This window comes from Sturnira hondurensis, unplaced genomic scaffold, assembly GCF_014824575.4.
Source record: "Sturnira hondurensis isolate 20B ecotype Veracruz unplaced genomic scaffold, ASM1482457v3 Scaffold0022179, whole genome shotgun sequence".
Classification (NCBI taxonomy): Eukaryota; Metazoa; Chordata; class Mammalia; order Chiroptera; family Phyllostomidae; genus Sturnira; species Sturnira hondurensis.
The window spans coordinates 41380-56482 of NW_028094810.1; the positions used below are offsets into that span (position 1 = coordinate 41380).

Here is a 15103-nt window from a genome sequence, read left to right on the forward strand (position 1 = left end):
CCGGGGGTCAGCTCCAGGAAGTGCATTCACCACAGTATTTTTCTACTTGGTTAGAGCTAAGGGTGCCTGCACCTCACTTCCACCCACACCCCTCCTGCTCTCTGGATACTAAAGATACATCTGGGTCCCAATTCGCCCTTGCTGACCGGAATCCGGCTCCACCGAGGCTCCCCAGCCGTCCTCCGGAGCTCGGCAGGCGCACAAAGGGGAGGGGACGCCCGTCTGAGCCAGAAGGGGCCTTTTCCTCTGGGGGCTAGTGCTGTGTTTTTTCTGCCCAGGCCACAAGGAACACTGGACAAACAGACACTCAGCACCCAGAGGGAGACAGACCTCCCCTGTACTCTACTTTCAAAGCTTTAGCACCTCCAGCTCCACTAGAGTTTCATCCCAGCCCTCACCTGGCAGATGGTCCCAGCACCCACCCCAAACACAGCAGCCAGCGGGAACAGGGCCTTCTTCCTAAGTGGGGGGGGGGGGGGGGCCCCCNCCTTGTTCCGAGGGGGGGGGGGGGGGGGGGGTGCCCCGAGAGGGTCCACAGGGCCTGAGCCAGCGGGGGTGGAGATTGCCAACAGAGGCAGAGACGCTGTCCCAGGTTGAATTGTGTTCCCAGAAAATTCACGCGTTCGAGTGCTCATCTCCAGGGCCTGTGAGCATGGCCTGGTATGGAAGCAGGGTCCTTTCAGATGGCAAGTCAAGATGAAGTCCTTTGGATCAGCCCCAAACTGCTGTGACTGTGCAGCTGTAAAAGGGGGACTTCGGACGGACACACCCCCACAAGGAAAACTCTTTGTGAAGACTGGTACGATGCTGTCCCCAGCCAAGGAGCTCCCAGAAGCCGGACAGAGCCCTGAAACAGGCCTTCCCCAGCAGCGTCTCCCCGGTCTGCCCACACCTAGACTTCAGACTTGAGATTCCAGAACCGAGAGACAACAAATTTCTGCTGTTCTAAGTCCCCGAGTTTGTGGCGCTTCACTGTGGCAGGCCTAGGGGACCGATGCAGGCATCCTCAGCTCTACCCGCCACTTCTCCGCAGGTGTGGGGGTCAGAGGCACAACCCTGCACAGGTCAAGGCCACTCTGGGCATTCGTTTCCAGCCCTGGCTTTGGCCACAGCTCCCAGCCTCACAGGGCCATGACGGGATGAGGACAAGGAAGGGCGGGAGTGGGCCTCAGACGGAGCAGGTCACTGAGCCTCCACTTCGCTCTTCCTAAGAGCAGAAAGCCTGGGAATGGCCACAGTCCATATCCCCACCCTCCTCTGGGCCCCTCCCAGCTACCAGCAGCTTGGAACAGCTATTAAATGCCTTCAATCTCAGTACAGGAGAGGCCTCAGGAAGGCACGGAACAGGGATACTCAGCCTGGTCACAGCATCTCGCCTGTGTCCTCTGGGCCCAGGCAGGCCCTGTACGGGGTGAGGGCAGAGCAGGCTGTGGAGAGCAGCCCCCTTCTCAGAGGAGCCCGGGGTCAAAGCAGGGAGGGAAGTGGTGGGGTTGGGAGCAGCTGGTGGGCAGGATATGAAGCGTAGAGGCCCCTCCTCAGCACTAGGCAGTAAGGAAGGAGAAGGGACCCTGCCTCTGTCCAGACAGCGTGTCTGGCCACTGCCTAAGCAGCCCTCTGCAGGAAGGTCGGCTCCAGAGACTTCAGTCCATTTTCCCCAAAATGGACCTGATGCAGCTGGCGAGTCAGAGCTCCAGAACTTCAGGGCTGAGCCCACTGTCTGCCAAGGATAGGAGGGTGGGAACACTCCAGAGGTCCCTTTGCCGCCTCTTCACCAGGGTCTTGCCTCTGATGGTGACCAGCTCCCACATGGCTGCCCCCTTGCCTGACATCCAAGCTCTGCGGGTCACAGGGAAGATCACAGGCCAAGGGCTGGATGGGTCCAGAGCTCTGTGTGGTTCCTGGGAAAGGCGAGGGCTGGCACACCCCGTAACAGCCCAGGGCACAGTAGTCGGCACTGCCACCCTCTGACTGTGACGGAGCTGGCCTGCTCGGGCTCAGAGAGACCCATTCCTCCTGCGGCAGGTAGGCCGGCGGCTGCCCTCCCCACTCTATGGCCATGGGCAACACATCCGCTGGGAGGCCAGTGCCCGTGCCCTCATCTTCCAGGCCCACAAAGGGCCAGGGATCCACCGGGTCATAGGTGAGCAACGCAATGGCGTCTCGGACACTGGGCTCCGAGGCTCCTGCTGCAGCCCCGCCAAGGTCCTGGCTCAGCCGCATGCCAGCTCTGTGAGTGCCTGTCCAGGTCTGGAACGGAGCGAGGGGGACACAGGTCAGCGGCCTGCTCAGGACGCTCCCCGGGGGCAGCCAGCCACTTCCAGGAAGCTCTCCTCATACCCATGCCCAGAGGCCACTCGACACCTGTGCCCGGAGCATTCTCTTGTCCCCCCATGGGCCAGCCCAGCCTCCGAGTGAAATTCAAGTCCCTTCAGGCCCCTCAGCCTCCCAGCACAAGCCCTGGAGCTGACGGCAGCCTGAAACAGGTTCAGATGGGGACGGGCACCGAGGACCGACAAAAACCTCAGACTGCGGCTGCAGGCGCTTCCAGCGGCTACAGAGCTCGCCCGACCCCCCTCACACCTGCACACGCACACACACACTAAAGACGGGAGAGGCTACCTGGGGCTGGAGCCTTGGGGTCAAGGCAGGCGGACTTGGACCCCCATGGGGCCACCAGAGGCCCCCCGCCTCCTCAAGGACACTGTTCCCGGGTGGGACCAGAGTCCCCACCACACGTGCCACACACGCCACGTCCTCCGCCACTGCCCGCTCCCTTGGAGAGGGGCCGGAGAGCAGGCACGCATGGCTTGAAACTATCAAAATCTTTGTCCCTCTCAGCCTCTGTCACAACTGTCTCAGGGCTCTTGTCACAGCCACTGCCTTGGGAAAAGAGGTGGACTCCACCAAGGACAAAGCGCCAGGCTTTAAGCTTCAAATGATACTTTTGGACAACAATCTTGAAAACTAGGCCCCCTGCTGAGAGGGAGGGGAGCCTTGCAACATCAGGAGTGGAAGCTCTGGGAAAGGCTGTCTGTGGGCCCCAGGGAGCACTGCCTCCTGTCCCTTGTCCCCTGCCCANCCTCAAGGACACTTTTCCAGGGTGGGACCAGAGTCCCCACCACACGTGCCACACACGCCACGTCCTCCGCCACTGCCCGCTCCCTTGGAGAGGGGCCGGAGAGCAGGCACGCATGGCTCGAAACTATCAAAATCTTTGTCCCTCTCAGCCTCTGTCACAACTGTCTCAGGGCTCTTGTCACAGCCACTGCCTTGGGAAAAGAGGTGGACTCCACCAAGGACAAAGCGCCAGGCTTTAAGCTTCAAATGATACTTTTGGACAACAATCTTGAAAACTAGGCCCCCTGCTGAGAGGGAGGGGAGCCTTGCAACATCAGGAGTGGAAGCTCTGGGAAAGGCTGTCTGTGGGCCCCAGGGAGCACTGCCTCCTGTCCCTTGTCCCCTGCCCAGAGGGAGGGGTCTGAGAAGGTGAAGCCAGAGACCACCCAAGGGAGTGCCTCCTCCCCGCCCTGTCCATCTGCCAGGGGAGGAAGAGCTCCCAGGCCAGCAAGGCGGGGGACAGTGAATGCAGAGGGTCAGGTGCAGCACCCCCTGGGTTGTTCTCAGCTCGCCTTCCCCTATGGGGTCCCTCAGTGCCCCGCCAAGGGGCACATGTCCAAGGGGGACATGCAGAGTCCACTCATTGGCCACAGTAGCAGCGTGCCACCCAGGGCGACCGGGAAGAGCCAGGCACTCCACGGTGGACACCGGAGCAGCGGACCAGGCACCGTGAGGGCCCCAAGGGCAGCTCCAGCACTGGAGACCCTCCCCACAGCCAGCAGACAGATGCCGTGGGAGAGGAAGGAAGGCTGAGCCGAGGCAGGTGCAGACAGCCTCACCATTTGCTCCCTGAACTGACCATTTACCTCACAGGGGCTGCTGCACACCGGAAGAGACAGACAATGTCATAAGAAAGTTTGCATTTTTTTCCTACCAACAATGGAATTAGAGATACAAGAACAAAAGGAAATGAACAACAGAACACAAAGTGAGTTTTCTGACCCATGTGAGGCTCAATGTATAAATTTAAACCCACTGTACGTACCAAAAAAGCTCAAAGCACTGAGAAAGGTCCCCATACTCACCCCAGCCCTCGCCCAGAGCCCACATCCTGAGCAGGCCAGAGATCTGGGCAACCCTGCCCTGCCCCCAGCCCCCCGGAGCCGCCAGGGCACACACCTGGAAGTTGCCGTTGTGCACGCTGTAGAGAGGCTGGAAGAACGCCACTGGAGACGGCACATTCTTGTAGAAAGTCCTCTTCACCCTGAGCCCGGAAAGGACAGTCAGCCTCCTCATGGGCGCTCCTGCAGAAGCCCAACTCCGGGAAGCATGAGGTCCCTGCAGGGAACTCAGCTCCCTTCCAACCAGCAGGCGACCAGCTCTGCCTCATCCGTGCTGTGGCCATGCGCTCTCCCCTCACCAGGGCCACACTGGCTCTCAGGAGAAGACCCAACACCTGGAACCCTGTGGCCTCCCTGGCTGATGACCGCATGGAATCGATTGACACCAAGACATGTGTCCTTTGCAGGGTGAGCTGGATGGTGAGATCAGGGGTGGAGAACCAGCCAAAATCTCAGCTCACAGAGGGAGCCAGTGCCTCCAGGAAGCCCAGCTGTGTCATTTGCAGGCAGGTGGCAGCCCCCCTTCCCACCAGACTTCTCCCGGAGAACCAGACCCACCTGCCCGGCCCGCTGGTCCTCCCACGAGGAAGTGGTACAGGGCGCCAACCCAACGCGCCCGGACTGGCTTTCCCGACCTCCCTTGGGGCCTAGAGCGGCCAGTGCCCCACCTCAGGGGTGACATCAGGGGTCACCGATAAGAGGAGTCTCCTGTGCCCACGCATCCCCTTGGTTTCTCTCTCTGAGATCCTGAGAAACCCCCTCCACTTTGCTCTCTCTTTACTTCTTTCACTGGCTCCGGCCAAACGGTCTCTCCGGACACCACCACTGGCCTCTGAGCGACCCTCCCAGACCTCTGTACCTCCACAGCCCATTCTCAGAAAATAAACCCTATCACGCCACACACCATTTAACACACTTTGGGTGCTTTCCTTTGCTCCAAGGACAAGCCTGCACCCTCTTCTAGCTTCCCGACCCTGCCCACCAGCCCCGCCCATCACCCTCTGCCTCACCACTCGCCCACCCCATTGCTCACTTCATCTGACCTTCTCTCCTCTTCTCTGCTACGTGTCCACACCTGGCCAGTATCCTCAGGCCCCTGTCCTTGACGAGGCCCTGTACCCTTCTCATAACCTGGCATGTGTGATGGCTTGTTTCAGAAGGGCCCTGTGTCCATCAGGTTCTCTGAGGCATCCACCAGAGCTGAGAGCAGGGTCCTGTGCACCCTGGATGCCCCAAACTGTGTCTTCATAGGATGTGCTGACAATTGAGCAAACCGCCAAGCACCTCTAGAGGCTGAAGACTTGAGCCCCAGGCAACTTGGTCCCCATGACTTTGGGTCCCTCCCCAGTTCTTTTGGGTCACACTGGCCCCCAAACCAGGTATTTGGAAGCTCCACACTGGTCCAAGGCAGAGGCTTGGAAACCTCTGGGTCCCATCCGGGACCCAACGGTGAGGGGGGAAGGAGCACAGGAGGAGCAGTGTGGGTCCAGCCCTTGGCGCCCTGCTCACCACACTGACACGCACACACACAGCCATGCACTCACAAACACGCACACCCTTCAGTTACCAACCTGGGTGACAGCTTAAACAGGACATAGGTGAGGCTGGTCAGCAGGAGAAAGACGGACACAGCAACCAGGGTGCTGTTGGGCTGCCCCACAGGTGTGATCAGGGGTCCTGTGGGCAGGAAGGGCCCAGAGCTGAGAGCGGCCTCCCCACCGGGGTGTTCCTCCAAACCCACACGGCAGACTCCCCTGTGAGCACCCCAGGGCTACGTGGAAGGTTTGTTGTGGGCCTCGGTGGTGTGTGGCACGCCTGCTGAAGCACCTTCGGTGACTCACGCATCCCCGGGCCTCCCCACTCTGCATCTGCAAGGCCTTCAGGGGCAGCGGACCTTCCAGCACCGCCATGCACGAGGGTCAGCCAGCCCTCCCTGAGGCCTTACCATGCAGCCCTGGTCTGCACCTGCTCCCCGTCAGAACCCCCGGCTCAGGCTCCTGGGAAGCTCAAGCTTAGCAGGTGTCTGTTTCCTCCTTACACACCTTGGCCCTCCAGGGCAGGGTGGTCCGCTGGTGCATAACTGCCTCTGGGGTGGGTCCCAGGAAGCAAAAGGGTGGGGCGGGGGGATGCGAGGAACCAAGAAGGGAGGCCCAACCAGATGCTCAGGGCGGCAGCCACAAGCACCCACTTTGCCACTGAGGGGAGGCGAAGAACACAGCCTGGCTCCACTCGCTCCAGGGGCCTTCATAGCGCTCCTCCTCGGTGCCCTCCAGGGTGGCCATCTGCACGCGCAGCCTTGCCTCATAGACGCAGCCAGGGTCCAGCTCCACGGCTTCAAGGATGAGCGAGGTCACCCCGAGGATGTGATCCTTTCGCTGGGCCCACTGCGAGGTTGAAGACAGTTAGCCGCCGCTGAGAGGGGGCAGGGTCTGTCATCCCTCAAGAATGTACACACACACACAGGCATACGCCTCACACTCACACAGCCATATCCACAGGGCACACTTTCACATGTGCACACATGCATATTCAAAGGCACACACTCACACTTATCTACCTGCATGCACACTCAGACACACTCATGCGCTCACTGTTCTCACACACATAGGCACACCCTATGAGCACTCACATATATAAACACACACATTCATGCACACACAGGCACACTCGCATAGACACACCTGTGTGTGCACATATCAAACACACGTACACACTTGCACACTCATGTTCTTGGCTCTGGCCACCCCCCTTCTCCCAATTCCAAGTCAGCACCTCCCCGTGTGGGGTGAGGAACAGCCCTGCACCACTGCTCCCGGGAGGCAGAGAGGGGCCCCGGCAGCCAGCCCAAGCGTTACCTCCCAAGCCTCTTCCTGCCTCTTGAAGGCCAGGTCATAGCTGAGCAGTGAGGCCAGGGGCTGCAAGGCGGGGCTGATGCTCCAGGTCAGGACACAGGAGCCAGAGCTGACGTTGCTCTGCAAGTCAGAGGGAGGGTCCAGCTTCACTGAAACAGAATGAAGCCATGTGAGGGCGTGTCTATCAGTGTGCCCAGGGCTGGGGCGCTGACAGACTCCTGGGAGGCCACAGTCAAGGCCCTCGCAGGCAAGGGGCCTTGCTGAGAGGCTGGCCCAGAGAAGCCCCAGAGAAGCCCCAGGTGAGACAGGACAGCAATGACCTCTTCCAACCCCTGCAGCCAGACAAGGTGACTCTCAAAGCTTTCTTTCCCTTCCCTTCACAAGCTGCTGTTGGAGGCTCTTCCCCAAGTCTCAGGGGCTCCTTCCTGCTGTGACGGAAGCGCATTTCAAGTGACTCCAGCTGCAGTCTAGGCCACAACTCAAAGCCCTGTATCTCCGCCATCCTTTAAAACCCAATCCTGCCCTGGCTGGTGTAGCTCAGTGGATTGAGCGCGGGCCTGTGAACCAGGTGATTGCAGTTCGATCCCCAGTCAGGGCACATGCCTGGGTTGCAGGCCAGTTCCCGGCAGGGGACACACCAGAGGCAAACATACATTGATATTTCTCTTTCTCTCTCCTTCCCTTCCCCTCTAAAAATAAATAAATAAAATCTTTAAAAAAAAAAACAATCCTGACAGCAGCCAGTGGGCCGCCCCCCCACACCCCAGGCCCAGCCCGATCCCAGCCCTGGACCTCTCCTGGCAGGGACAAAGAGTGTGCACCAGGCATGGGTGTCACAGGCTGCAGGGCCCTGCCCCCAACACGCAGGCGGCCAGGGTGTTTCCCCACCGAGGTGCCCCACCCCAGGCCTCACCATGTCTCCGGGGCAGGTACTGGGGGTCCACCAGGCTGACCTGCTCCTTCCCCGAGATGTGACGGTGCAGAGTGATGGTAAAGTTGTCGGAGGGCACAAGAATCTCCTCAGGTGGCAGCACCAGGGTGCACGCGTTGACCCTGAAGACACACCTGTGCCTGCTGCCTGGCTCATGGTTTCTAGAAAGGGCTCTATATCAGCGTCAGGAAGCTGCTGCACCGGCCCGGCCCCACTGCTGCTAGCTCGGGGACCCTGTCCTTACCCCTGCCCTCTGCCCAGCCGGGTCTGGCCCTCCAGCCTCACCTGGTGAAGAGGAGCCAGGGGCTGGGGCCCCCGCCCGGCTCGGGGGCGGACCAGCGGCAGTCAATCCTGAGGAGGTTGTTGTTGAGGCAGGTGAAACGTCCAGGCCCCAGCCCTGGGGACAGCGACCGGTGGGAGCCCACAGTGGCTGTGTCAGGGCGGGGCTGGGCGGGGGACCTGGAAGCTGACACCCTAACAGGGCAGTCCCCAAAGAATGATGCCAGGAGAATTCTTCAAGGGCCAGGCTGGGAGGCCTGGAAAGCGACAGGCTCTGTCTGACCCACGACACCTGGGAGGGACTAGAGTCCAGGTGGTCCTTTGGGGGACAGGTCCTCGCACAGTTGGGGCCAAACCCTCCCCCGTGGAGTCTGACAGAGGACAGCCCTGCCCCGCAGCACTGCCCCGACGTCACCCAGTGACTAGCGCCCTCACCTCCTCCTTCCCCGGGCACCGGGACTCCCAAGCCGAGCCAGGTGCAGACCAGGAGCCAGGTGCTTATCCCTTTCGCCAGGGCCTCACTCCTCAAGGTCCAACCTGCAAGGGGTGAGACTGAGGGGCAATGTGTGAGGAGCACCCCAAGAAATGCTCCCCATGAGATCCTCCCTGTCGGGAGTGCCCCCCAACAGAGTGCTCTGAGTGGGCCACCACCTACACCTGTGTCCTGTGAAGGAAGCTGGCACCCCGTCCGAGCTGCACCAGCTGACAGCCGCGGCTCGCCAGGTCAGCTGGCCCCACAAAGACTCGGGGCTGCAGCACACAGGGGCACCCGCACCTCCATCTCCTCGTGCATCCTGGGCTCTGAATCGGCTACGCAGCTGAGTCTGCCCAGCAGGCTCCTCTCTGGGACCAGTGTTGTCTGCCGGACCCCTGTCCCGGGCCCAGGTCCCATCCGGACCTCTTGGGTGTCACACCCTGTGCCGACAGCAATATGCATTTTCCACTGGGATTCCCACGAGACTGGTGAGGTAGGAAACCTGCCCCTGTTCGCTGACCAGGGAGCTGACGTCCAAGAAGGGGAAGTGCCGTGCCAAGGGTCACACAGCTGACCTCTAACACAACCTCTCCCTCCGGTCTCCTTCAGTAACGACCTATCCCGGGGTTCTGCCGCAGGAAGGCATGGGAGCATGGTGGCGGGCGTCTGTGTAGCAGAAGGCACTTCCTAGGCTCTGTCTGGCACACCCCGTTCGGAGGTGCTAGTCAAAGCACCAGGACCCTGGTGGAGCCAGAGGTTAGCTGGAGACCAGGCTGGGCGTGCTGCAGGGAAGCTGCTGGTGCCCTATCACCCCATTTGCAGCTCCAGATGGTGCACTGATAGCTCCTAAGCAGGAAGCAGGGTCCGCCTAGTTATGCAAGCCTGATGGGCGATAAGGAGGCAAAAAAGCAGACATACACACAGTCTTCGGTGCACGCTCACCAGGCAGCAGACACCACCCCCACCCCACCCCATGTCTTGGCACACTGTCTGTGCGCCCTCGGCACGAACCCCTGCTCAGGCCAACGAGCCCCCACCCTTCTCTAGAATGAAGCATCAGCCCACGCCACGAGGTGCGGCACCAACCAGGGCTAGAGCGCTCGGCCCTCTGGCAGCAGTGACCAGACGCAGATGGGGGGGGCCGCCGGACAGCAGCTCTTTCTCAGGCCGTGAGAACACGGGGTCAGAGTGTGCACGGGGACCTGGGGGAGCTCAGGCAGGGAGGCCACAGACCCCCGGGAAACAGCCACTGCCCAGCATGACCAGGAGCATTACTGAAGCAGAGCCACCCCCTCCTTGATGAGAGCTGCTGGGCTCAGTGCAGAAAGCCCTGCCTGCATACTCCCTGGTCCTGTTGGAGGCACTGGGGTGACACCAAGGAGGCCTAATCACAGCTTGGACAATACCCAGTCCTGGCGTGGCTGTGAGAGCAGCCGGAGAAGCTGGTGTCTGCTCCCTTGGGACAGAGTTGCCCCTAACACCTCCAGTCATGCTGGGGAGTCTGACCGATGTCCCTGTCCAGCACTGCCCCTCCCCCATCAGACCAGTGGGTGCAGCTGTCAGTCCACAACCATTCTGGCCACTTCCCATAACCTGATCTCCTCCGTAGCCTCGAGGCGAAGGTCAGTCTGCCTGTCGTGGTTTCCTGGACCATCCCAAAGTCGTGCTGGATCCCTGCCTCAGGCCCCACAGATACCGCCAGACCAGGAGTGTGTCTCCAGACAGATGCAGTCCCCGGCCTCCCTGGGCCTCATGCCCTGAGCATGCAAAGGGTGCCAGGTGGCACCCCGGGCCAAAGCAGACAGGCCTGCCGTGGGGGCTGGCAGGGCAGGGCAGGCCCAGGGCCCTTGGTGCCTCACAGCGCAACCTCCGAGTCAGCTTCACACCAGTTACTGCAGATACTTACTGTCCCTCTTACAGACTTTCTTTTATATATTTCCATGGGAAAGGAGTGATATCCCCAGTTATTCTCCCTGCCCACCAGAGGCTGGCAGACACAGAGGCGGATGAGATAGAAGTTGCTAATTAAATGACCACTTATCTTCTGCCTTCTCTCTGCTGGGCAGGAGGAAGGAGGCCAGACCCCAGCTCCCCAGAAACAGCTGGGACTTGGGGGATATGGGGACTGTGCTAGGAAATGGAGCCAGAAATGGGAGCAGAAGCCAATTCCCCTTTGGGGCCATGCAAGCCCGTGTGGGCCACATGGCACCGGCAGGAACTGCAGGTGCCGTAGACAGAAAGCGCTCCAGGTGGCTGCGCTTCCTATGGGCGCACAGAGCGGCTACACGGGGCAGGGGGCAGGAGAGGTCGAGGCAGCCGGTGTGAGTCCAGTGAGGGGGCAGCGAAGGCTGGAGCAACGGGAGGGTGAGTGGAGGGGGCAGCTTCATCTGGGGGACAAGTGCCTGGGAAACATGGACTCGCCAGACAGGAGCTATGGGAGAGGTAAGGGCTGGACCCAGAGGGGTCTCAGGTGAACAAGGGCACAGACAGAGGAAGGGCCTGGGGCGGGGGCAGGGAGAGAGGGTTGCAGATGGGAGTCAGAGGAGCACAGAGAGGTAGAGGGGGGCCTGGGGAGCCCCTGTGGGTCCCTGCTCGTCTGCTCTGCAGCCCTGAGCTTCCTGAGGTTGCCCCCTGGCCTCCTCTCACACTGCCCCCTCCACCTGGCTTCCTTCCCCATAACATGCCTCTTCTTTCATGAAGCCCTCCCTAAGCACCCCACTCCCTCCCCAGCCAGACACGACAGGAGCCGGGAGGCAGGCGGTAGCTATGGGTAAGGGCTAGAATATGGGCATTGCCTCATTTCTCTTTGGGGGGCTTGGAGGTTAAACAGGGAGACACACCACCCGTCCTCTGCCTGTGTCCTTCTCCAGGAGTCCTCACTGCCCCCAGGGGCCCCCTCCATCAGGTTCTTCTGGGGCAAGAAGCTGATTTATGTTGTGCCCCTGCACCCATTCTAAACTGTTTAAGAAATGCATCCTGAAACTCCCTGCAGAAGCTGCCCTTGCTTCTGCTTGGCGTTAATGCTTTGGGCACCTGGGGAAGGCGCTCCGGGACGTTCCTTGAGCAAGAACGCTCTCCTCCCCTGCCCCTGCTTAGCTGAGCTGACCTTCCCTCTGGGATCTCGCCCTTGCCCACCCAGCTCCAGTGGGAGATGTCCCGGGACTCCCAGCTGCTCCCCGGCCCTATGACCCCCCAAAACATGGGGATTTCGAGAAACTACCAACCCCAGGGCCTGGACCTCATCTCCACCCACGGCTATCACAATCACAACCGAGACTGCCAGGCACTGGAACACTCCCTCTCACTCACTCTCCCCCACCTCCCCGCCCCCGGCAAAGGTCAGCTCAGACCTCAAGGGAGCAAAGCCTCGTCCATAATCGGAAACTCTGTCTGACAGGTGCGGTGCCCTTCCCTCCTCCCAGTGGCACTCACAAGCCCCCCAGGCCTGGAAACGGCAGTCTGTCATCCTGTGGTCAGCACTGCCAACTGCTGTCCCTGGGAGAGGCCCAGGCAAGGACCCCGGAGGAGGTCAAACTAGAGCAGTGCTCCCACACAGCCCATTGCAAGGCTCCTCCGCAGGCTTCTCCTGGGGCCCCGGGCAGGCAGGCTGCCTGCCCCTCTCTGCCGCTGAAGTTCACGCTGACTTGAGAGGTGAGGAAGCCCGATCGCAGACTCACCTCCGCAGATGCACCGCCTGGGTCCCATGGCGAGGACCGTCCTTGTGTTCACAGCAAAGCCCCTCAGCCTGATTCAGGAGATAAGCGCACCACCCGGTGACGTGCGCCTCGCACGACAGGCTGACACAGGCCGCCCACATCTGAAACCACGAGCACACTGCGCAGCGGGGCTGAGAGGCGACTTTACCACTAACTGCAAATCCAGGAATCGCAAGGTGGGACAGCTGCATTCCCTGTGACAAGGAAGGCTGCCAGCCATGGACTCTGGGGACCTGTCCGCTGGCTGGTGGATGAGTGTTGTACCCTCCTAAGGAGCGCCACCGAGACACAAAATCAGTCCCGGGAGGCCAGGGCCTTGGCCAGGCAAGCGGCTGTGGGCCTCACCCCCTTCCAGGCTTTCCTGAGACCAGAGGGGCAGGCTGCTCTCCAGCTGAGGCGATCGGTGCACCTGGGGGGCTGGAGAGGGTGTTACACGTGGAATAATGCAGTCTCGGTTAAAGAGAACCAACGAGACGCGAGGAAGTAAAATGCAGGGGTCGCCTTCTACCCCACGCAGAGGTAGCCTGGGGAGGGGGTAGGCATGAGTCCCTCCAGACATTTCTAAGCTCAAATGCACGCTTCTAATGGACTCATACCGTGCTCTGAGCTTCCGCCCATTTTCAACACTTCTCTAGGTCGGCACGGAAACCCACCCCGTGCCTCTAGTGGGGGCACACTGTGGTTTCAGGATCCTGCCAGTGGCCCTTTGGACCGCTGCCTATATATGCTATTTGAATTTGTATTGCGATACAACTGATCTATAACATTATATTAGTTTCAAGAGTGTATATGCCATTTTATTTTATTTTAATGTATTGGTTCTAGAGAGAGGGGAAGGGAGGGAGAAAGAGAGGGATGGAAACATCACTGTGCAAGGGAAACATTGAGGAGCTGCCTCTCACACACCCCCGACTGGGGGCCAAGCCTGCAACCCAGGCCCACAACCCAGCATGTCCCCTGATCTGGAATCAAACCCACAAACTTTCAGTTCCCAGGACAACACCCAAACGACCGAGCCACACCAGCCAGGGCTATCTGTGCTATTTTAGAGGAAGATAGTGAACGATTCTGGGCATGGATCTCTAACCACCAGAATGAGTACTTGCTAGGGGTGGAATTGTGGTCTAGTCTCAGCATTTTTAAATATCAAAAGAACCCTGGATGGCGTGGCTCAGTGGGTTGAGTGCCAGCCTGTGAACCGAAAGGTCACCAGTTCGATTCCCAGTCAGGGCACATGCCTGGGTTGCACCCAGGTCCCCAGTCAGGGGTGTGAGAGAGGCAGCCAATCAATGTGTCACCGATGCGTCTCTCCCTCTCTTTCTCCTTCCTTTTCCCTCCTTCTAAAAGTCAATAAATAAAAATAAAAACATATCAATAGATACCGCCAAGTGAGCCTCCAAAATCGTGCCAGATTCTACTCCCACCGGAAGTGTGAGATGCCTATAACGCCCCCAAAAGTGTACACGATCAGTCTCTAATCTTGGCCGACTCTATAGGCAAAGTACTTCATTATTGTTTTTATTTGCACCTGGTTACTTGCGAATATAAGCATCTTTGCCCATACTTACTGGCTGTGTGTTCTTTTCAGCACCACATAAGTCACATGTGAGTGTGTATGTACATGCCTGTGTTCAACTGTGAGTGCCTGTGTGCACATATGTGTGTGCATGTATGTGTCCTGCATCTCAAAACGCCTCCACGAGGCTTGGCCCCCTCAGAGCCGCAGCTCTCTGGGGCCTGAGGACACCAGGACCTGCAGAGAGACGGAGTCCAAGCCCGAGCCCAGGAAGCCCCTTACGCATGACCAGAGACATGATCACATTTCCTTCTAGTATTCCAATTTCAGTCAGCTTGGCCCCCATACTGCCTGTTACAGGGACATTCTTTTAACTCCTTGGAGCCATCCCTTCACTAGTGTCCTTACCAAGAGAGCTCCCCTCTGTCTGCCAGAGTGCCCCTCCCACCTGGCTAGAGACATAATTTACTAACATAAAGCCAGCAGACCGCACCACCCACACCATGATTCCCCCAAGGGGAGACCACAAAACCTGGAAAGGGAGGAAATCATAGAAAGAAAAAGGCCAGAGAGGAGAGCTCCAAGTTCTGCATCTAAACTCTCCCGAAATCTCTAAGGACCCCTGACCCACACACGTGCAGGCCCGCTGCTCGCAGCCCAGCAGAGTTCACGCCGCCTGAGAGGAGGTTTCGGCTGCTGCCTGCATCAGAGACACGGAGTTTACCCCGTGTTTAAAAAAAAAAACGAAACAACTCTTTAGAGAAACGTAACAGGATCCATACCCTCTACAATGCACATCATTCCCAATTTCTAAATAAATCCAAAATTATTAAACATATGAAGAAATAGAACTAGGTGATCCATACATAAGAAGAAAGACAGCGATGCAGACAGATTCCCAAGACTAAGTGTTAGAAATAACACAGGTTTTAAAGCAACTACTTTATCATCAAAGATATAAAGGAAAATATGCCCCCAATGTATAGATAAGAAATCTCAGAGGGATAGAAAAGAACCAAAAGGAAAGTATATAAGTGAAAAATACACCATCCTAAATGAAAGAAATACATCATAACAGTGAAGGAAACAAGAGGGAGCAGGGACCAGGAAGAATCTCTGAAAGAGCAGAGGCAGCTGGTACTTCAGTGGATGGACG

The 15103-nt window shown here is 58.9% G+C and overlaps 1 protein-coding gene across 1 annotated transcript; it reads right to left on the reverse strand.

Moving 5' to 3' along the window:
• Nucleotides 1–508: 508 nt before the first annotated feature.
• Nucleotides 509–12605, reverse strand: IL9R (interleukin 9 receptor). Its single transcript, XM_037034569.1, has 9 exons — nucleotides 12393–12605; nucleotides 8676–8777; nucleotides 8247–8358; nucleotides 7944–8122; nucleotides 7034–7179; nucleotides 6367–6562; nucleotides 5750–5855; nucleotides 4237–4321; nucleotides 509–2247 (listed from the first exon to the last, which is right to left on the reverse strand). The coding sequence occupies exons 1-9, from the start codon at nucleotides 12418–12420 to the stop codon at nucleotides 1699–1701; spliced, it is 1503 nt and encodes a 500-aa protein (XP_036890464.1). The 5' UTR covers nucleotides 12421–12605; the 3' UTR covers nucleotides 509–1698.
• Nucleotides 12606–15103: the final 2498 nt, after the last annotated feature.